We start from the raw sequence: 23,029 nt of genomic DNA, 5'->3' as shown, positions 1-23,029 counted from the left end.
CTACTTGATGCAGTGGGGGACATGAGGAGAGGCAAGCATTCAACCATTCTGTGCTTTTTCCTGCAGTGCGAGTGAACATTTGAGCAAGCAGGTTCTAAGTGGACATTATCTCAATGTCGTCTCATCGTGCTTGACCTCGACCTATTGTGTGCATAAGCAGACCAGGAGGATGAGAACAAGAGGGGGGGGGGGGGGGGGGGCGTTTATTCGATTTTTTTCTCCTTCTTTTTTTTTTCAGTCTGTACTCTAGTTGCGCCCACTTCCTCTATGGTAACAGCTGTCAAAACGTTGCAGGATTACAGAGCACCGCAAAGCTACGGCTCGTATTAGAACCTGGCACCGGGCAGGAAGTCAGGAGGGGTCGACCAAGCAGGGAATATTCAGGCCACTCTGTTCCTCGGGGCAAGGCTAGCAGGGCTCTGGGGAGGAGTACCTAACACCAGTGGGGGGCCACCGCTCTAGTGCTGGTAATTCACATACACGTGTTACGGATATCGTAGGCTTTTCCAGTGATGTTTTAGGTATTAGGACAGATACACCCTTAATTGTGTTTTGTTTTCGCAATCTGATGCCAGGTTTTGTTTCGCAGGGTCAGGTCTCGGGCCTCCTTCTCTTGGATGAGTGGAGCTTCTAGGCTTGTGCGATGAGGCCATGAGAAGCTCACAAGGTTGTTGGGAAGAAAAATTCCCTTAATTCTTTACACATCTGGTTGGGGAGTTGAGCTTTGTTGAAATAATAGTAGTACGACAAGGGAGATTGTATCAGTTCTGGCAAACATTTCCAAACTGGGTAAACCCAAAACACAGTGAAATGTTTATACTGATATCCTACGTTAATGAGTTACACAATAATTATGTTTGACTTTGTGGTAAGATGACACCATTACAAGCATGATATACATTATGAGATGACAGCGGACAGTCTGATGCTATATAATTGATTTAAAATGCTTCCCTTTTGGGTCCGATGAAGAAATGCTAAATGTCAATCATATAGAGCTCATGCCGTAACAGTGGGCGAGTCTCTGTCATGAGTGGGATGCTCCAATGGGATCAGATTCTCATAAACACTTATCTCAACGTTAGATATCTCATCGCATTGTAGACATGACCAGCCATGGCTGGGGATATTCCAATGGAAGATGCATTGTCCAACAGTGACACTAGTCTTTAATTTGATGACAGGAGTGCATACCTTTCCTTCTATGTAGCTCCATGAACCCCAACACTAACCCCTCACCACCACATCTCCAAGAAAGCTATTGTCACTGGCGGCTGCTATTCACCAGTGGGATTTTGTAGTACTTAGGCAAACATGATGTGTGAGCTTGGTTTCACAGAACGGATTGAATGGACAGTGTCAGTCTTGCCAGGTTAGTAGCGAGATGTTACTGGGTGCTTTCATCAGACGCCATGTGGTATTATCCCTTGTTGTAAGGTCTAAGCATTTCTCTGCATGACCCTAGCTCATATAAACATGTGGCATGCCATGGGTATATCAGAAAGCATGAGATTAATAGGAGACACGTTAAGTAATTTAAAAATTCATTTATTATTTCAGATTTTCTTGCCTTTGTTATACAAAGATGTTAAATAACTTAAATACATTCTTACCAGTCATTTGTGATCTGTTTATACCTACAAGCTATACACATGAGGTAGAGGAAAATAATTTAGGGTTCCCATAAGACATGAATAAGTGAACATAGACAAAGCTTTGTTGGTATAGTATCATCACAAAGGGCAATACATGTTTGTTGTTTTTATTTACAAGCACAACACAAATCCTTGGACAAATCAACATGTCAAACATAACCCTCACAATTTCATTTGTTGGGATAATATCAAGGACTGGCAGAAAAGACCAGAGCTTCAATGAATTCACACCAATATCACATATCTGAATATATAGGTTTAGCCATGTACTGTAAATGGCACAATGTTATTTCTCCCCATCGTCATAGACCAATGGATCGTGCTCCAAATCATTTGGGATGCTACAAGCTATTTGCACAGTACTGTACAGTGTCAAATTGTATATTCAACTGGCTATGAATCACTTTAAATACCTTCAGAAATGCATCTTGTGTCAAATACAGTAGGCTATAAACTAGAGCAGATTTGGTAGGATTTGCTTTGTGCTTAAAAATGACTGCAAATGTTAGAGACACATATAAGAACAAATATGCTGACTTTAAAGTATACTGTACAATGCCTCTTGTTACCTCCACCCCAAAGAAGCAATCACCCATATAAGCCTAAAGAACCAAGTAAAAAATACAGGATATAAAATCAGTTTTGACTTGACGTTATTTACATTGAACACATGCTCATAATATATTTAAAAATAATTTATCTTTCTTTTATTTTCATTTTTCCTACAAAATAGATTTTTTTATACATGATCCACTGACAGCTGAACAGTGCAGAGCTAATGGTTCAAAAATATAATATGGAGGACTAATACAATGACATTTTTAAACCAACTGTTGTATCATGCTGTCCTTTGTCTTAAAAATATAGTGTGTATGTACAACATAAAAACGTACAAAATACACAACATGCATGATGCATGCCTCTCATGACTGTTTATCATTTCGTATCCATTCAATAAATTACCACTAAAGAGAACCACTGTCTTGGGTAGAGGAGTGTGTGTAGGATACACACACCAAAAATCTGTGGGAGACAGGCATTTAAGCTCCGGCTCTCAGCATAGCCATTATGGTTTCCATGTAGCGTGCAAAGTTCTATGTATATGTTTTTGACCATTCTTTTTGACCATTTGGCATGCCTCCTCATTTCAAAATGTTTGGAATTCAGCTGCACAGGATGATCAACCTCCATCTGGCTCCCTTCCCCAAAACAGGTCTTTCCCTGTATCAATAATAGTTGTTCGGATCCGACTGAAGCTCTTTGCGCGTCACCTTTAAAAACACGGGCAAAGATGTCTGTCTAACATAGTTGTGGTCAGGGCCGTCTTTGAGGGAAGCTGGCATGCTATCTACTGATGTTGGCACTCGACTTTCACTTACTGATGATTACAACCTCTTACAATCACAAGTTTACAGCAGCAATTACCCCATAGTCATGGTTAGTCTTAGCCGATGCGTCAACAATATCCTACCACTAGACTTCCCAGCATTAAATGTCTTGGTCCAACCTCCTTATTGCTACCAATTTCCTTTTAAATTGCCTGTGAGATTTAACCATGTGCCTCACTCTTGTCTCTATACCACAGGAGAATAAACCTTTGCTATTTACACACAAAAAAGAAAAAATTCTGCACTGTATATATTCATAAATACAGGTCTTTAAATACTTTAAAGGAACTTAAAGGGCTTTTAAAGGGCTTCTGGGCTTCAGTGCGTGAATGGGGCTATACAATGTCGGGTCCTCACTCAGTAGTTAATTCACACCCATCTCAAACAAGGCAAAACAAGGTTGTATATCTAAAAAAAATCTTAACATGGTGGTCATGCTAGGAAATCATTTGCTAGGTGCCTGCAATGCCAAACGCACTCACACACGACATTTCTCAGATGGTATCTGTGGTTCCTAGTTGGCATGATGCTGGGGATTTGGCATGGCTGGGTACGCCCTGTCACCAGGCATTTCAACAGTTTTACAGACATGTCAAGTTGGATTTCAGTCTCATTTGTGCCATGCTGTTCAACCTGACCAACCCAACAATAATACCGGTGTGGTGCAAGTGTACATTCTGCATGTGGCTCAGTCAAATTGTGGATGTAAAGACATAGAGGCAGGATATGTGATGGTTGGGGGGCTACATTTCTTCAACCCCCCCACCCCCACACACAAACACACACCCAGTTTATTTTGCGACTTTATAGCATTGATTGTAAGATTTGAGGTTTCCTATTAGACAGGCACCAAGAAGCTGGACGAAAGCAAGACAACAATAAGAACCAAAATTCTTTGAATGCAAATTACACCATGCTGCATCTGCGTTAGCTAATAGGGGTTCTGCATCAAGTCAGCAACTTTGGAAGATGGACTCTCGGCGGGTCAGCTGGCCACCTGCTGTCATGGTGGGTGTATCAGACTAAACACAAGGCCATTCTTGCCTCTAAACTACAGATTTCATACATATTGTCTTTCTTTTATCACTCTCTCTTTAGTCCAAATGAGTATAGTGGTTTCAATTATTCCCTGAACATTGTTCGCTCAAGGCCAAGAATAGCCTAAATTGACTGGCAAAGATCACTTTTGGCAAAGATTTCTGTACATGCATTCACCAACAGTTTCACTAAAGTGTAAAAAAAAGACAAAAGAAGAAAAAGAAAAAAGTGAACATGTGTTCTCTCCCTGTGAAGGAGTTTCCCCAAAGGGTCCATAAATTATCCAAAGCGAGACAGAGGACACAAATGTGCTGCTTTCCAAAGGGCCTTGTCAAAATGAATTAAAAAGCATAAAGAGCGAGAACACACAAACAACAAAACATTTGTGTGGTTAGTGGTTTGTCTTAACATATTCATATAAGTGGCTTGTATAATATCATTATAATACAATTGAATCTATTTACATATATATGCATACACACATTTGTGTGTGAGTGTACTGCAAATATGTGCGTGTAGATTAAATCTTACACCCTGTCTTTTGTCTTTTTAACAGTTTCCAAGTATTGAGTCATGATTGCCATAGAAGTTGTCATTCGACCCCCCTTGCGCCCCTTAGCTCTGCCAACACACACACATTTCTACTTTGGGCAAGGCCCAAAAAACAGTCATTTGCTTTGTATTGGATCCTCATTAACAGCGCGCTCACTGGAGACAGCTGCCAAAGCCCTGCGTTTTCTCACCAACAGATCTGACTGAATATTGAACGGAGGAGATATACTCTCTCTCCAAAGCAACTCAGCCACCAAAAGCATGAGATGTTGACCCTGTTGTCTGACAACCGCAATCTCTCCAGCAACCCCCAAGGACTAGGGGCCGCGGGACGTCAGACGCCAGCCCACAGAAATCCCTCAAAGTGCTTCTTGCTCCTCCGTCAGCCTGTTCTCCTCCGACGGTCGCCAGGATGTAGAAACCAGGCCCCGTCTGAGAACAAACACGACCCCTCGCGTCCACCGCCCGTCCGTCCATCACCACCTCCACCTCCACCACCAGCTCGCAGGGTCAGGGGCCTAAGGGGGTCGATCGTGACGGCGTCCGGGCGCTACCCCTTGCAGGTGTAGACCTCTTCTCGTTGCGTGCACTGCTTGCACTCGACGTAGCAGCACCAGCGCACCTGGCACTGGCAGGGCCTGGTGACCACCCGGCTCTGGGTGTTGTGACCTCGCCCGCAGCAGATGGCGTCGCAGTTCTTGTCCTTGTAGCACTTGCGGGCCGAGGTGCCCGGCGAGTACTTACTGGGCCGGCAGAAGCTGGGCGAGTCTTCGATGTGGAGGAGCTCCATGGTGCGGGGGATCTGGTCGCCAGGGCCCGGCAGGGGCTGAGGCTGCTGCTGCTGCTGCGGGGTGCGCCCGGGGGCGATGTCCCCCTCCCCGGTGGCCTCGTTGGTGGAGCTGCCCACCTTCAGGGAGGTCTCGTAGCGCTGTTTCAGCTGCTTTCCGATCTCATGGAAGGGAGAGAGCTGCCTCCAGCAGGTCTGGACGGTGCAGGAGCCCGAGACCCCGTGGCACTTGCAAGTGGTCTCCACCCCGGCCTTGATCACCTGGTCGCCAGAGAGAGAGACAAGCACACGGTCGGGTTGGGACATTGAAGAAAAGCCTTTGTTTAGCTGCTAGAAGCTCATATCAACTTTGACCCACTCAGCAATGAACTATCTCATAACCTTTGTTGGGTAAGTAGTGTTTCAAAGAGAAACCGAATTACCCAAACATGACCTGTGAATGACACAGGGCTTTTTACTATGACTGGTTCTTCTAATCATAGGTTCTTCTTTAGATGTGACGCATATACTGATTCATAATCACAACTTCAAATCCGCCGAAATATAGTGCATAATTATGTTGAACTCATTGGTCTCTATTTCTTGATAATCAGACCCCAGAGTAAAAGAGACTCTTCTTTTTGAGGGCAAACTGTCACAACATCGTATTTAACTACAACATTGTATCATTGTGTACATGTCTTATTAAAAAAGGTGGTGCATTCTGGGAAGACCTTTGTGGGTGGAAAGTGGTGATTGATACTGTTATTATAACCACAGATAATGGAGTTTGATTAAAGTCAATCATGGTTATTACGATAAGTAAGTGGGGTACATTGCTGAGGAGCACCCTTTTGAATAAAAGATCCATTGAGGTGGCCCTGGGAAAGAGGCAGACAGGATACCACACTGGCCCCTGCACGTCGGCTGTTCTGTATGTGCAACTTAGAAGAGAAACCCAAGGTCGATCTCTTCAGCACACCGACTTCATAGCACAGTTGTTGATAGAGAATACATTTCGAATCAAAAGGAAAATGAATCATAAAAAAGTATAGGCACCGTGCTGGACTCGTGGAAAGCACAAGAACCACACACTGGTTAATGGTACATGTTTTGACATTGCTTGAACTCTCTGTGACTGGAATGTGTATGGCTTAGAATCAACCACAATGTTAAACGTTGTGTGAAAATCCATAGCACTTATTCTCCAGAGAGAGACTACGTTCTTTTCTCACACTGTGAAACAGATTGGTGGATAAGAAGTCCATATTCGGCACACTTGCAGTTCAAGAAAATGTGAAATGTCAGCTTTAAAATGTTGGGGAGATGCAGAGGCTAGCACATTCCAAGATTTGTGCTCCATATGGGCCTTCACCCCAAAAGTGGTACACCTCACTACATGTGCAAATACTCTACAAATGTTGAGCTGTAAATCTTTTATCACAAATGAAATATCCTTCGAAAATGCATTCGGAGAACTAAGCAGGAAAGAAAGAGCACACAATGGCCTTAGGGGAAATGTTTGTGTCTGCTAACATTTGGGAAGTGTGCCTCTACTATAATTTATATTCACACTAAAAATGAAAATGGCTACAATATGAGAAAATCGGATTAAAGCCAGCGGATGCCAGGCCTTGAGTTTGCTTTGGCTTTGACAGTTTAAGACCAGTCTCGCTTCTTTTTGTTTTACTATTAAAATCACTTCCAAGATTTAAAAATCCTTTGCTCCCTCACCACAAACAATTGCTGTAGCTTGCCAAGGCACAAACGAAAGCAATTATCTCTTTAATTTGAGAGGGAAAACCAAGTGTTGATTAACAAGCCATTTAGATTTTTACTGAATTTAGCAGTCAATTTAAGAGATTTAGAATGGGCTTTTATCTTACCGTTAAGCTGATGCTTAGAAATCTATCATATTTTGTTTAAGAACCACAGCATGTGGTAAACAATTCTCAAGGACTGCTGGAATGCACCATAAAACTCATTGTTATTCTCTTGTGGTCTCATTAAATTCCTCTTTGGTCATTTTAACAGCCTCTATGTTCATTTGGCTCTGTGTTGGACTGAGGTTGACTATCAAACCTGCATACTGCGGGTTGCGTTGGTTGGAATTCTTAATATTCAACCCAGAATTCACCAAATTATGGGGGAGAACTTCAAGGGATGATAACATGCATGAGCTGTAAGCAGCATCTCTCCTTGAGGTCCCAGATATCCTCACACACTACCAGCTATGTCACAAACACCATCATAAGAACATAACACGATGTGACGAGTGCTGCACACAAGCGCCCCCCCCACCTTCATGCCCACGTTGGTGTTGTGCATGTCCACACGCGCGCGCAGGTCCTTGTTGGAGCGCTTGCCCAGGAAGTCCTTGACGAACTTGTTGCTGTACTTGAGGTTGTCGCCGCAGCCGCCCCACTGCCAGGCCTTGCGGTTCTCCAGGTCGGGGGCCTCGTCGCAGGTGCAGCGCTCCATCCGCCCGGCGCTGCAGGCCTTGGCCATGGCGTGGGTCAGCCCCGCCGAAGAGACAGCGTACAGGAAGGCTGTCTCCTTAAAACCTGGAGGGAGGGAGAGGAACCGACTCGGTAAGGGCAGTGTGTGTGTGTGGGGGGGGGGTTCCAAGGGAACAGCCGCTCACCATCTTTTCGGTGTGAGGCGATCACCGTGAAAGATCTCTCTCTTCCCTACCTCGTTTCAGGATGTTGGCTCGATGGCGCCCCTCCAAGGTGCAGTTCCACCTCTCGAAGCGGAACTGGTACTGACACTCCATGGCACTCATGCTGATGGCCTCCATGAGGGTCTCGGCCACTCCCGGGTCTCGTCGGCACATCCTGCGCTGCTTTTTCTCCAGCTTGAGCCGGTCGCACAGCTTGTAGTGGGCCCTGCCCAGGTTCTCCTCTGGGTGGGTGCTCAGAGGCAGGATGGACAGGGGTTCATTACCTGTCAGTCTGGGGGGGGGGGGGGGGGGTAGGAGATATGAGATAAGAGATAAGAGAAGTCAGACAGTGCATTTAGTATGTGTGGGGTTGGGTATGTGGCAGGGGGAGGGGGTCAACTAGGGGAAACAACCCAATGAAAGTAGACCTTATTGAAGAAAACCCAGATATAATAATCCTATGCATTTGGCACCTTGGGTTTAATTGGAGCATATACTCTATATGCAGTCTTAAACGTGGTTAATGTTCAAGTGAATTCAGCTGCCACCTAGGAAGGTCAAAAGCTCGTTCAGTGGTTAATGTTCAAGGGAATTCAACATTTTGCCGGAGAGATTGAGATCAACCTCCCCCATAGGCGCGTCTGTGTATACAGCACATTCTCTGCAGATGAAGGAATGATCTGTTCATTATTCCCCGCGCTGGTTGGTCTCTGTTTGCTGTCACCAAGGCATGTCACTGCCTTGCTAGCTAGACGCTGCATTCAATCCTATAGTTTGAGGGTATGAAATTCGCAGTATGGGGACAGATTTAAAAACAATGGACCCATAGAAAATGTGACAGTCATACCACAGGCATGCTGAACAGTAGCCAGCCGGGATTTGATTTAATATTTATATCATCTCCCGTGGAGGGCTGTCACTCATGGCAGCGTTGTATGGATTTAAACATGATCATACAGCATGATTTACACTCTCATTATAGAATCCCCATACAAACGTCTAGTACTCAAGACCTTAAAGCTGCAATTCATTTGAAATATAATGACCCTAAGCTTCAGTTCTAAACATGGTATAGAGAACATGTGGTGGGGTTGCACTCCTTTCGTCAGTTTATTTAAAGGAAGCATATATAAAACATTCAAGCGGGGTCTGCCACATAGCTGGCAAAACCAATGACCAGCGTTCTGAGGTTGCGATGGGAAAAGCAGAGCATTACTTTCGCAAACACACACAGGGGACATGACTGTCAGCCTGCGACCATTTTGGTCACACCAACTGACAGGATTGGCAGGGTAGTTGTTCATTATGTGTAATTTCTGGGCCTCTTTTACACCGTTAAAAGTGAAACTGAAGAATAAATGGATTTACAGAACTCGCAAACACTCAATTCTACAGACACATGCTATTATGGAAACATTTGATGCCTTTAAATGTCACTTTTGTCCACTAATATTGACACCTGCTATACAATCACATTTCTATGACTGGGTTGTCCTGACAACAAACAGACAAACAGAACATTTAATCAAGAAGTTTTGTTTCCTCACTTCTCAACTTTACGACCTTGTGCCTTAATGTGACCTGTCCCTGGCCTCTGGCATCAAAACACAGGCACAGGCTGCAGCATTTCTCTGATAGAAACTTCAGTTCCCATGTGAAAATTATACAAACAATTGAGCGGCAGCCTGGTTCGTGTGCTCAAGTCAGATTTGGGTGAAATTCTGTAGCTCTGATGGATACAGACAAAACCTTTCCTAACATGGACAAAAAGAAACCCATGCAGATTAACACCTCATGGAAATGCATGTACTGTAGTAGGACATGCCACCCATCTAATGTGTAACCACTGCAAATGAGCCACTGTGTGTGTTTGGGGGGGGGGGGGGGGTTCTGTTCATAACTGTAACAGCCAGTGACTTGTAAGGGACCATGATTGAGCTAGCCACTGCCCCAGAACAGTTGTTCACTTCAACTCCACTCCTCTAGTCAATGGTGCTACATTGTCACTTATGGCTTCATTTGTCATTCGAGGGGCATTCGTCACCATTCATAGCCTAACAGCATTGACATAAAGGTCACAGTGGTCACATAACACAGGCATCTTTCAAAAATTCCAATGACTGATGATGGTGAAGTGTTTCCCCCAGAGTCTTCAAACCTGAAAAATAAACCTACAGCTAACATAGGCCACATGGCCACAAATACTAATACTGGTATGCTGATTGGGGGCGGCTGTGGCTCAGGAGGTAGAGCGGGATAGGTCGCTCAACGATCGTAGGGTCGGCGGTTCGAATCCCAGCTCCTCCAGTCCACATGTCGAAGCGTCCTTGAGCAAGACACTGAACCCCAAATTGCTCCCAATAAGCAGGCTAGCACCTTTCATGGCAGCTGCCGCCATTGGTGTGTAAATGGGTGAAAGAGAGGCCATTGTAAAGCGCTTTGGATAAAAGCGGTATATACAGTAAGTACATATATCATTGTCTGTGAAATGACATGTAGCTATGCTTTCATTGCATTCTCCATACAAGCAATGGAGCTGTGAGGCACATCTCAACCGTCTAGTGGGCTAAAGGGCAGTGTTAAGAATTTGTCTTCAGATCAGGTCAAATGGCTTCTTTTTTTCTTTCAAACATGTTTGCCTTTCCCAACTTGCCTGACAACTATGAATTTTCAAATGGAAAGCTGGCAAGCTGTGGCTTGAGGAAAATGGATCTCCTAAGGCTTGAGGGAGCTGGTACGTACAAGGTAAGTTAAGGTTTAAACATACAATACATGACACGTAGACTGTGCACAATCACCCATCTAACAGCTAATATACCTGTGCTGTGTACAGTACATTATGTTTTCATTGCAGATAATACTTTCACTCTCATACTGTGTGCTATGATAACACTGCAGGTGCGGGACAGTAAACGAAGCCAAAACAAGACATTTCGGTATCAGCTTACCTGGCATTAAATCAAGTAGTGTGATTGACAGCATTTCGGCAATGTTTCTGCAGAAGGCAAGGGTCCAACATTTCAATGACGGCACCACGTGGATTGTCTGCATGATTCCATTGGGACTGTCAATGGGTGAGACCATGATGGACCAACACCGAGCCTTCATTCAAACCCTATAATATAATACGGTACTGTACATCCTCAAAAAGCTTACCATAAACACTCACTGACATCTGCAGATGGGCGTCTGTAGATGGGCATGTCATTATTAACCCGTGGTAATGACACTTAAAAGCGACAACAAAGTTTTCTCAAAGCCCCAGTGACAGGTATTAGGGCCCGGATCTCTACCTCTTGGTACTACCCAAAACAAAAGGCCCAATAAAAAGCCATTCCTGAATAGCGTCTGTCTTCGTGACTATCTATCTCGCGTTTCGGGATGTCTGCCTGTCTGAGACATTTGCCACCTTTGGGTTTAATTGGAGCGTATATTGTAGGTTGTATATCTCCCTCTCTCTCTCTCTCTCTCCAGGTCTGGATGGAGGCCAGGCAACATTCATCTTTCAGACGCTGCCTCTGTGTCTCCCACACAAAGGGATATTTTAAGCGGGTTACCAAGAAAAGGCCCAGACAGGAGAGATGCTCAGAGTGGAGAACCGCTCTGGGAGGAGACGTTTCACCAAGGCTCACTTGTGTGCACATTTACACTCAGTGGCACGCCGGCCATCAGTCAAATGCTCTCACAGATGTGCTTTAATTCCTTTTTCCCTGTTTGTAATGGGTTTCCTATGCCCATAGAAGCTGAGGGAGGCTATGAGGTCGTAAAAATATAGAGGAAATCATCCGCTTTGGGTATAGCTCTTAAAACTGATCTTGAACATGCATAAGTAGTCTCATGAATCATAAGTTAGCTGATGATTTAGACCAAGTATCTATGTAGACTAACCAGGTCACTGATGACCAGGTAACCATCGTCATATCATTCAATACAGTGCTCTAATGCGGATTGTGCCCTAACGCCCTGTCATGCCAACAAGTCCCTACCGCCCGCAAGGGCGCAATCCACTCAAGAGGGCGCGGCGACTTTAGGGCGCGCTGTCACGTGCTGTCAGTGACGTGTTAATGTTCAATACTGTGTTCAATACTCAAACATACTGTGCACTCTCGCTCTTACTTTCTCTCCGTCACTATCTCTCTTTTTCTCTCTCTCTTTTCTGTCCCTTTCTCTCTTTCTCTCCCTCTCTCTGTCTCTCTGCAAAGAGGGAGACTGCCGTGTGCTGGAGAGCGAACTCATTCAACTCACTCAGAGACGGAACAGAGCACTGGATGGGAGTAGAAATGTGACCGTAACACATGGCCCTGCAGCAGCTGGACTTCAGGTCTTTGGTTTTGCAGTCATTACTATTACTCTGCCTCCCCCATTTTGGATGGCCATATATATACTGTATATATATATATATATATATATATATATATATATATATATATATATATATATATATATATATATATAATGTGTAGCCAAACTACTGTGCCTCAGTTTTAGTGGCCCTGGTGAGCCATGATCAAATACAATATGTACTTGTTTACCATGAAAGGTATAGAGTATGAACTAGAGGGAGTATGGTTCAGTGTATAGGGAACTTATTGCTAGGTTTCATATTAGAATGTAAGAGCATGTAGACTTCTGTTTTCATACCATGAACCATTTCTGAGGCTGTTTTTGTTTGAGGTGTTGGCACAGCAACACACATGGAACATAACACCAACAGAGACACACTAAAGTTCACTATTATCCTACGTGAGGTGGGATTCTTGCTGCTGTTTGCTCAGCTTTGCTTTTTCCACACACTCACTCATTCACACACTCCTCGCAGGCATCGCCGGGCTTCAAACAGGCTAATCTCTTTCACTGAGGAGCCCAGGAGTTTGTTTAGTCCTTTCTCTCTACCCGTCAACACCTCCCATTGCCCATGACATGTACTATATATACATTTTCCAATGCACAGGGGGAGTGAAAATGGTTCATTACGGACTGTGGAGTCTCATAGCCAGTCCCTGGAGGAAATCATTTATTCTTTCTAAACTTTGCCGTCATCCCCCTCTGTCTTTGTTTCAAAGGCCCTACAGTGACCCCAGGTGCTGTATTGGTGTTTTATGGCTGTTGATGTTGCTCTTCGTTGGGCTTTATGAATGATTAAGGACTGCTGGGCGCAGGGCAATATAGATAAGCTAATGCTAGCGATCCTGATTATATTGCTTCACCTGATTGATTTGCTGTGTGAACATGCAATTACTCATTCATTGTAGAATTATACTTGCAAACACATGTAGAATTGTTGCCTTCCATTCCTATACTCCACAACAACAGTAAGTCCATAAGGCAGCTCAGTTCAGGCTCTGTATAGTAACAGTACTAATGGAGAACATATGGTAGCGCCAGTGCAGCAAACTGATGATTCGGACTGCAGCAAATACAGAATTTTTTCCTCTTGCTGTTGTTGAACTCCGAATGAACACAGGATGACCACCCATTGCATTCTTTAACATTCAGCGCCAGTTTCAGACTTGGTTGCTTTTGAGTGTTATGCAGTGGTATTGACAGATGCATAAAGCAATTAATAATACTGTCGATTAACATACTGCGGTAGTCATCTCCAGTCCACTTGATTAGGGTGTAGGTGCAAGGGTGCATGTGTGTGCATGTGTATTTGCTTGGCTGCAAATATTACCAAAAGTCAACACCTGTAAGAGTCAATCTAACTGAGCCATGCCGAAACAGAAAGCACAGAAACTACAGTTTCCCAATCAGTCTGAACTTGCTGGTTGTGTGGTCTGGTATCTCTGGGGTCAACCTCCCCCCTCCTCCTCCTCCCTCTCTCACGGGGCAGTACTCCCCCTACCCCCACAGGCCAATTACTCTAAACCGATGCCAATCATTCCCTCCAGCTGTTGGCTCAAAACAAAGCCTGTTCCCAGACAAAACCGAGGCTGTCTACAAAGGTAGCTAACCCCAAACAACGACCCCCACAAGAGAGCCCCGCAGACACAACCACTCCTAGTTTACCTCCTGGTCGCAGAGACAAACCGCTCACGCTCACCTCAGGCCATCAAAGCATGACCGAGCCCACTACTGGTGGGCTACTTTTTTACGATGAAAAGTAGGAGGGGGTTTTCGAAGGGGGGAGGGGGGGGGGGAGAAATGAAAGCATGATCTTTCACTAATCCCGTGTGTGTGCGCCCTTTCTCCCTCCTCTCCTTCCATTCCACTCTTCATGGTGCGCTCTAAATGTTCCCTTCAGGAGAGGGGGGGGGGGGGGGATTGTCCTCCCCAGAAATGTTGGATGAACTTCAGACCACCCTGCCCAACTCTCATCTGGTCTATCACAGGCCGAGCCCTGCCAGAGGTAGGAGGAATGCAAGTGCGGTATTCTTTCGCCGGCCCCCGTCTGCGACTATGGTTGCCTAGGCACTAGAGCTGACTCGAGGGCTGAATAATTGGAGAAACCATGGTTTGGTCTCGAATGGCTTTCTGGTGGTGGGAGGGAGTCTCCGGCCTCCATAGGAGCTCACAGGGGTGTATGGAGAGGGGGGATGAGACGGCCCACGCTACGCCCCGCTGAAATATACAGACTTCTTTCACCAGCGGTGGGACTCTGTTCATTTCACATGTCATTTAAGCCAGAAATAGGGGAAAGAGTACAAGTTTGTATGTGCGAGGCAATGCTAAGATTAGCCAATGGTTGAAAGCACTGAGTGAGACCACTACCTCTAACAAGCTGTGACTGACACTGTACAGTAAAACATGACAGAACTCTATGAAAAGCATCGTAAGAATTTCAGCAAGTCGTCATCATCAGAGTAATGAACCTCGCCACATAGTGAAGACGTGATACACGGTCTGCAAACACACTGCACGGTCCTGTTCACTAGGAAAGTCCCCTATCTTCAACAGCTGACAGAGACAGGATGTGACTGACCATGATGTCATCGCTGTCCCCCTCTGGTCATTTGCAGGCAGTTTCCTGTACGACATGTCAGAATTCTCACGCAAACTGATTGACTAGTGTGAGCCATTGTTTACATGATCTGCACAGACGTTGACGTAACTGTACAACAAAGCCTGCTTTATGAATGACTTAAACAGTCAAAATGTTGGCTTTCAATCCAGTGTATTAAAATGACACAAATTCTGAAGAAATTTGATTTTTATCTCATCACAACCTGTTAAATTACCCTAGCTAAACTGTTGTCTGTGTCTGAGTATGCAGCGCTGAATGTAGCCTGCTGTAGTTGAGCCATAGGACTACTAGAACCTGGGTTTGGGAATGGGAGCACGGCGCATGGTAAGAGGTTTAACTGCTATGTGAGAACTCAAGGCTCTCGGGTCAGCGGCTCAGTTGTAGTCACTGTGTGACTGGCACAGATTGGGCGGGCAACAGTGTCCGCATGACTCCCCCTGTTCTAGCCTACGCCGTGGCACAGATCTACCACGGAGCTCCCCTGTACCAGCGCACCGGCACGCCAAACACGTTCAGGCACACAAAGTCGCCGATTCGCACACGGTGACACGAGAATCAGACCAGCATTATTTGGTAAGAGAGAGAACTGGCACTCTAATATTTTAAGTATAGCTTAATTACTTTACTATTACTCTTGGAAATAGTTATTAGTATAGTGGGGATACAGATTATAGATTCATAACATAACATTTGTTCATTTTCTTTTATGGTGAGCATAATGTTCTCCTGTGCATAAGACAAGCATGTAATGTCAAACCACTATCAAAATAACAGTAGCCGTTTTCAACCATGCATTTGCAAATGCAAGTGGCTGACTTTAGCCCTATTATTAACGGTTATTTACAGTTGCTACTGTGAGATTACAGGGGTTTGCTCTCTGGGAATTCAAATTGAAATGCTGAACAGCCATCAGAAGTGAAATTCAATAGCAGAGCTGTAACACCACAAAGGGTGGTATATTGTTTGCAGTTTGAGGTCAAATGTTGAATGGAACTGCATTACTGTGGCTGCCCACTGAGTAACAGAAAGGTACAGTAACTCTTAGACACAATATTACCAATTGTTATGTGGCTCACCTTATAAATGTTATTTGGAATTCAATTGATTAATATGGTTCTCGTTGACTTTTAAACAGGTACTATAAAAATAGTCATCTCCATCTGATTCTTTATCACCCAGAGGGTAAATAAATTATTACCATCATCATTCTACATTCAACAATAGACCATTACTTCAGATAGGCTTAATCTTCAATCACCCTTTTTGGCCTAGTATTGAACATCCATGAAAAATGTTATACATAGAGTGTTATTTGGTTATGAGGTACCTTTCCAGAGACCTAATACTTAGGTTTTAGCACAGCATGCTAACAGAGTACTGAATAAGGCGTTGAAACATATACAGGACCTAAGAGTACAGTAGTGGTGGTAGTCACTCTCTCTCTCTCTCTCTCTCTCTCATACACACACACACACACACACACACACCACCAAAGGAGGCCATCTGGGTGCGTGTGAGGTCGGGTGTCTGTGGGTATGTGTTTAAGCAAGGTAATCCTCCAAAGACAAGAGTCTTGACGTTGTTATGACGCACAGTAGTGTTACGTTGATCTGAAAAGAAGAAAAATGGACCACTATCTGCTGCTGCATCACTAGTAAACAACTATGATATCATGACTATTTGTCATGGTATGTGTCTGTCAAACATGCATGCAAACTCCAGGAGTCCATAGCATTGGGACAATGGGACCAAGGAGTCCGATGATACTATATGCTGAGAATTAACATAAACCCTAACCTGGGCTCCGGCTGGGCTGCCCTACTCTGTCGACAGACCGTCCCTACATCTGACCTCTGACCTACCATGACCCCCAGAGGGAGACCCGAGGCGCAGATCTGACTTTCTGAGGGCCTGAATGCTAGAGCCATTTCCCAATCCGCTAATCTTGGCCTGAGACAAGTGCCATTTCTCCAGGATTCCCACAGACCAGGCGAAGGAAAACCAGCGCTGTGGTCGAGGACGGAAAACATACGACATGGCAATCCCACTAATTAACATCATCTCATCAATCCCTGACCACTAAAAGTATCATAAGTCTATATTGGCTTTCCTGTTTTGCAAATTACCCGTGCGCCCAATCCCATCTGCAAAGGACATCATGTGTGTGTGTGTGTACCTTCTTACCAGCGATTCGTTCCTTTCCATATCTGCCGACCATCCACCCATGAAATGCACAGCTGACTGGAGAGGAGCCGCCCTCCTTTTAAAAGCCAATACGTCCTAACTGTGGTCTCCTCGGCATGCTGACGGTACCAGAACCTCAACCCCTTCGGATGTGAGCGGGCCAAACACATTTTTAAAGACCTTCCCAAATGCAATAACACCATGTAATCTTCAAGATATACAGTACAACCATGTCATTACACAGTATGAATCCAGTACCAGGCCACTGCACACACACACACACCACTAAAACCATCACAACCAAGGTGTGTACCAAAATCCAAATACCTCTAAATGATTTAACTATAAAAACGTAAGAGTCCTGCTAATATGACTGGTAACTGGTAATTTGGGTGTGAGTGTTCACTGTCTGAAAGCATGCTACGTGAGGACAATTTTATGAAGTGAAAGGAAGGTCTTGTGTGTGGAGCAAGTTGAAAGAAATCAAGTCATCTAAGCGGATCAAGGGAATTTTGGACTTGAAATGCATTTTGACCACAACTAGGCGTACGTGGAACTGTTTTTTCCCTCAGAATTTTATTTACACAGCGTCCGTCCACTGCCTTCAGATTTGGCTGTTTTCACATTTCATTTCCCACTCTCCTACAGTTACACAAAGGGGCTAGAAAGTGCTGATTGAGAACCATCCCAAACTCCCTACATGAGACTGCCCCCCCCTGTGGAGCATGCAGGTATAGCATGCTCTTCACACCATATGATAGGAGTGCATCCACAGCGCAGCCCCGCAAGCCTGTTGTTGAAAACAAGAGCCAAATATATCAGGACGGAAAACACAAAGAAAACAAAGCTGTCCTCACAAAGGTGTATAATGGTCTCCTATCTGAGCCGCCAGGTCTGCGTGATCTCACCTGGGTACATGATCACTACCAGGGCTGAGAGAATCCTATCTTCTCGGCTCACTGTAAAGTGATACCCTTCGAGGTGTGGCTCCAGCCACAGGATATCCTCTGAAGTAGGGAAACCCCTCTACCCACGGCGTCCCCCGCCCAGCCAGCGCGTCGGGGCTAATCAGGGCTGTATGGCCTTAGTAATGAGACGCCCGCCACCACTGTCTACCAGTCAACGCCAGTCCACACTCCCCTCTGCTGCTCCTAATGAGTGGTAATCACCCTGCATCTCCCCACAAACCACTAGTGGGGTAGCAGCACGCACATGAGGGGAGGGGAGGAGTCAAGGGCCAGGGGAAATGTTTATGCGGAGGCCCTGCAGTAAGGCTACCTTCCGTTTCATCTCTGGGTCCGTCTGGAGAGAGGAGAGGGCCACCTTGAAGACGGGGCTACTGAAACTCTATGCCGAAAACTGTGGAAAGTCCCTCATCTTTAGGTATTTACTGAGTTACAGGGTTGCTATATTGCCACAGGACGTTGAGGGGAAAATAGGTTATATCATCAGAGAGGACATAATATCCTATAGTAGACAGGGGACAACAAAGCTGTCATAAGCACGGCACGTAGACGCTTTACTCCAGATGACTGGTGAATCATCACTGTGGGACTGTGGGAAGGTTTCCTATAGGCTATAGGCTACTGTATGCTGCGCATTAACTAAACAACAAACAAATGTCTGAGTCAGTGTTAGGGCTTGCATGTAGCAGTTTACAAGGTCAAAACACTGGCCTTTCGAGTACCACAGTCAGAATCTAGATGAATGTCACTGTCATTCACGGTGTCCTGACAAGGTGAACCCCCGAAAGGCCACAGTTCTGATGGATGTCACCGAACACAACACAAATACTCGCTCGAAGGGAATGCGTTGTTCCAAAAGGATGAGACTAAACGAACGCGGATTTGCGCAAGGACCAGCACCTGCCACAACAGGCTGAGGGAAAGTAAATGAGTGCTAACATTCTTGTGGCGAAGGATGACAATTTGAGCGGGCGCTTGACTACGCTAGGAATCCTACCCCGCCCTTCTCTGCGCCAGACTATGGGCAACAGAGATTGTGTTTATGTTACACTTCCGCTCCACCGCACTCTGGAAATTGGGTATGCAACATTGACCCTCTATTTTGAGTAAATCAGTACCCAGGAAGCCCAGGGATGCCTCTTGCATGGCATGTATTTATTTGAACAAGTTTGTGTTAGTATGTACTCCACTCAGTGTCGTGCTGCGTTATGTGGTGGCGGAGTGTCACCGGTGTCCGGTGTCTTGGGAAGTCAGCTTTTGGGGGCGAGCCTGCGTTTTGTACGTGTATCTATGTCACCTGGGGGCCGGGACATTTCAGTTTGTCTCGTGTTCCTTGGCTCCGGGGCTAAATCATTCACTGACACTCATTCATATTCTCCTCTCCACAGGACACTGGAATAATAATGCAAGGGTATGGTAATACCATATGTCCCTTTTGCACTTCACAGACCACAGATACAGACCAGATTGACTGGGGGAATTGAAAACAAGTGCTCACTGACTGAATAAGTAAATATGCATTACCATTAGAGTCCACGAGAGTGCCAATTTGGCACGTCAACCTTAATACATGCAAGTGGGTGCAGTAGGTAGTGTCTGCCAAGGACGATATTACTGTGTGGCTATGCTCCACGCTGTCTCCATGGCTCTAAAGATGAGAGGGAGCGCTACTTGATACTCGTGTGACTTTTACAGATGGCTTCTATTGAGTTTGACAGTACAACTGCAAAACAAATGGAGACAGTGTACCATCAGTCCAAATAGGCTCCTCATATTGGGATTTTATCTGCAATGCTAGACTTTCACCTGATTTGTAGTGTGATATTAATTTCCCTATACAATGTTCCAGAACAGATTATCTTCGGAGAGGTGAAGCATTATGGCTTGTAATAGACGCTCCTCATCCTATCAAATATTCTCTGGCAAATACAAACAGCACAATCATTATCCAGAAAGCCAAGATAGTGTAATGCTTTCCAATGAGTGCTGGTCCACCCTTTGTTGCTTTGCCTGGTTATTTCCTAATTCATTGGTTTCCTTATATGAGATCTGAGAGAAGGCCGACCCGTTGTAACGGTCCCTGAGGTCTCACAACGCCGTTTACAGCTTCATAATGCCAAACAGGTCCTGGGGGGGCCACTCCCTGAGTCCCCCCACAGATTCACAGGCTAACAATGGCCTTATCACCCAATACTCCTGGAGCTCACAGCCCCACAAGATCCCCTCACAGGACTCTGCTGGAACTGCAGCAGGTGTCATCAGTCACTGCTTCTTAATTGATTATGGCTATGTGCCTGTATAATGAGCCTCAGAGTCAGAAAAGCTGTATTTTTCAACACACAGGAGTATTGGTTGATTGTAGTCAGACCAGACCATCTCTTGTCTAGGCTCTAAAACTGCAGGTGCCACTGAGAAATCCTATGGCAATTTTTGCACAGATTAGTGATATATAAACCACATACTGGGCAGGTGTCCTCTGTGGTCGCATTCCAAAGACAAGGACATGTCTTCAGTAAGCTAAAACCTGGACTGTTGATGCCATTTATTGGAATGGTCTTAGGCACCCAATGGCAGGTTTATGACCCATTTTAGTCATATGAGTTAGTTTAAAAACAAGGAAAGGTGGAGATTCCTCTAGGACTGAGTGAGACAGTCGAAAAACTAAAAGCTGCTATCCCGAGGTGGAGGTCATAATGACTACACCTAAAAACCAAGGCGTTCCCGGTGATTTACTTCCTTTGAAATACCCTAATGTTCACTCTATCAAACACTACTGATGTTGATATGATATTACTCATATGATTGGGAAACTGTAAATTCTGGATAAATTCTTTCACATGTGTTTAAACTGTTTTTAAACTTACTGGGAGCGTGAAACCTACGCCAAAATTCCCTGTCTCGTGTTTATGCTGGATAGGGAATTTTCTGTGCAAGCTGAGCAGACGTTTCGGCCACCAGTTCAGTGAGCTACGGTTACTTTATTGTTACCAGCTGTTGAGACAAGCTACACTCACCTTTAGCTCCATGTCTGTTTTCTGAGCTGACTTACTGTACCGGATAAGTGTTTCGACAAAATAATCGCGCACCCTGCCATTAAAACATGTCTAGTAGACCCATCACTGGTTTAACTTAGTTTAATTGTTCAATTTACATAAATGGATATTGCCATTCTTTGTCTTTTCAATTAGTGAATATTCCTACGGCATTTAAGCCCGCAAACAGATAAGGTGTTCGTCAACATGACCCTCATTCAATATGATTCTCGAAGACTTTTATTAGGGTTAGGGCTTCTAGCGGTCACGTCAAATCAGCTGCTTCTATGCGGCGGATTCTTCTCCTGTCAACCTGCTAACTGCCACCCGCTGTGTCAAACCACTGCGCTAAGTACCTATTAGGCTGGATGGACTACATTTATGCGGACGTTCAATAAACGACTAAGCTATCTAATGCTCATGCAAAAACTTGATAGTAACCTACTGTCAATGTTAGGCTACACTATGAAACATGTGACAGGCTAGTAGGATATCTGACCATTCTAATTATGCCACACAGCAACTTAAAAGTTATAGCCTATTATTGAATTAAATATAGGTTATTATGCACAAATGAATACATTCGGTATATCAAATAGACAGTTGCTGCCACAACGGTTGATATCTCGTGGCTTGATTGAGTCATTGACAATGCATTGACCATGTGTAAGTTATGTGATTGAATCCAGTGCTTACCCGAAATAAGCTGCGGTTGGTCCTGGCAAGTTGAGAAGGTACACTATAACTGTGAACGATAACCATCCCAGGAGTAGGTGTCCATCCAGCATTTTGCTGCGGCTCCAAGGCAGATCATTTCGTTTCTCCTGAGTAGCTGTGTAAAATCCCTTGTTGAACGTTCGGCACTTCTTATACAGACAGGAATTCTGCGCTCCTCCCATTAGCGGAGAGAGAGTGCAGAGAGAGAGAGAGAGAGAGAGAGAGAGAGAGAGAGAGAGTGAGAGAGAGAGAGAGAGAGAGAGAGAGAGAGAGAGAGCAGCTAGAGAGTACAGAGAGAGAGAGAGGGGGGGGAGAGAAGACTATTCCATAAACAAACAGTTTGTTCTAGGTGAGTCATAAGAGTAGCTTGTTGTCACTTGCTAATCTGCACTGCCAACTGTTGCCAAATGATTTATGATGCCACGCCTACATTGATTGATAATATTAAAGTAGGTGGTTGAGCTTCTTTTCTGGGAGTATCAAACATGTGGGTTGCAAAGGACCTTTCAGGTTGAGGAAGAGAATTCAGCAACACCTGACATTTATGAACTAGACTCTCATTTCTCTCTCTCTCTCTCTCTCTCTCTCGTCCAAATGTGCCATGCAGTCATTGCATGCAAACATGAGGTCAGCTGAAATTTGTCCAGCAATAATAGTTTGTTTTATCAGCTATATGAATAGAAAAACCCATTAAGCATCCCCTGTGTAACCATGACATTATGCATTGTTTGTGGTAAAGTAAGAAATCCGGGTCTAGCGTTTACTTAATTCTTACATTAGAGTAACAGAACACTTAAGAGGGTTCATGAGTAGTGCACAATTACCTAGAGATGAATGATGGAGAACTAGTTTGTCAGCAATAGCCTATTGTTAGGCTATTTCGTAGGAGCTGAAGATGAAACGTTTAATCACTGAGCAAAATATAATGAGTTTTGAACTCTTTGGCAAGCGTGCTTCATAAATATATTGTATGTTCAATGCATTGATTTGGTACTGTATGATGGCCAATAGCTACACAAACCTACAGTAGAATACCGGGGAGACAGCGAGGAAAGTGCTGCTGCCAGGATCTATGATGAGGTCTATTCATCCCCAATATTAAACAC

The 23,029-nt window shown here is 44.7% G+C and overlaps 1 protein-coding gene across 1 annotated transcript; it reads right to left on the bottom strand.

Annotated features, from left to right (window-relative positions):
- Nucleotides 1-1,607: 1,607 nt before the first annotated feature.
- Nucleotides 1,608-22,105, bottom strand: wnt9a (wingless-type MMTV integration site family, member 9A; the record flags this gene model as incomplete). The annotated part of the gene is made up of 4 exons (XM_084458463.1): nt 1,608-5,681; nt 7,701-7,963; nt 8,094-8,353; nt 21,903-22,105. 4 exons carry the CDS (start codon nt 22,103-22,105, stop codon nt 5,184-5,186), a joined length of 1,224 nt encoding a protein of 407 aa, XP_084314589.1. The 3' UTR covers nt 1,608-5,183.
- Nucleotides 22,106-23,029: the final 924 nt, after the last annotated feature.

Source organism: Borostomias antarcticus (genome assembly GCF_949987555.1).
Source record: "Borostomias antarcticus genome assembly, chromosome: 24".
In the NCBI taxonomy this organism is placed as follows: Eukaryota; Metazoa; Chordata; class Actinopteri; order Stomiiformes; family Stomiidae; genus Borostomias; species Borostomias antarcticus.
This window is presented reverse-complemented; position numbering and strand designations above follow the sequence as displayed.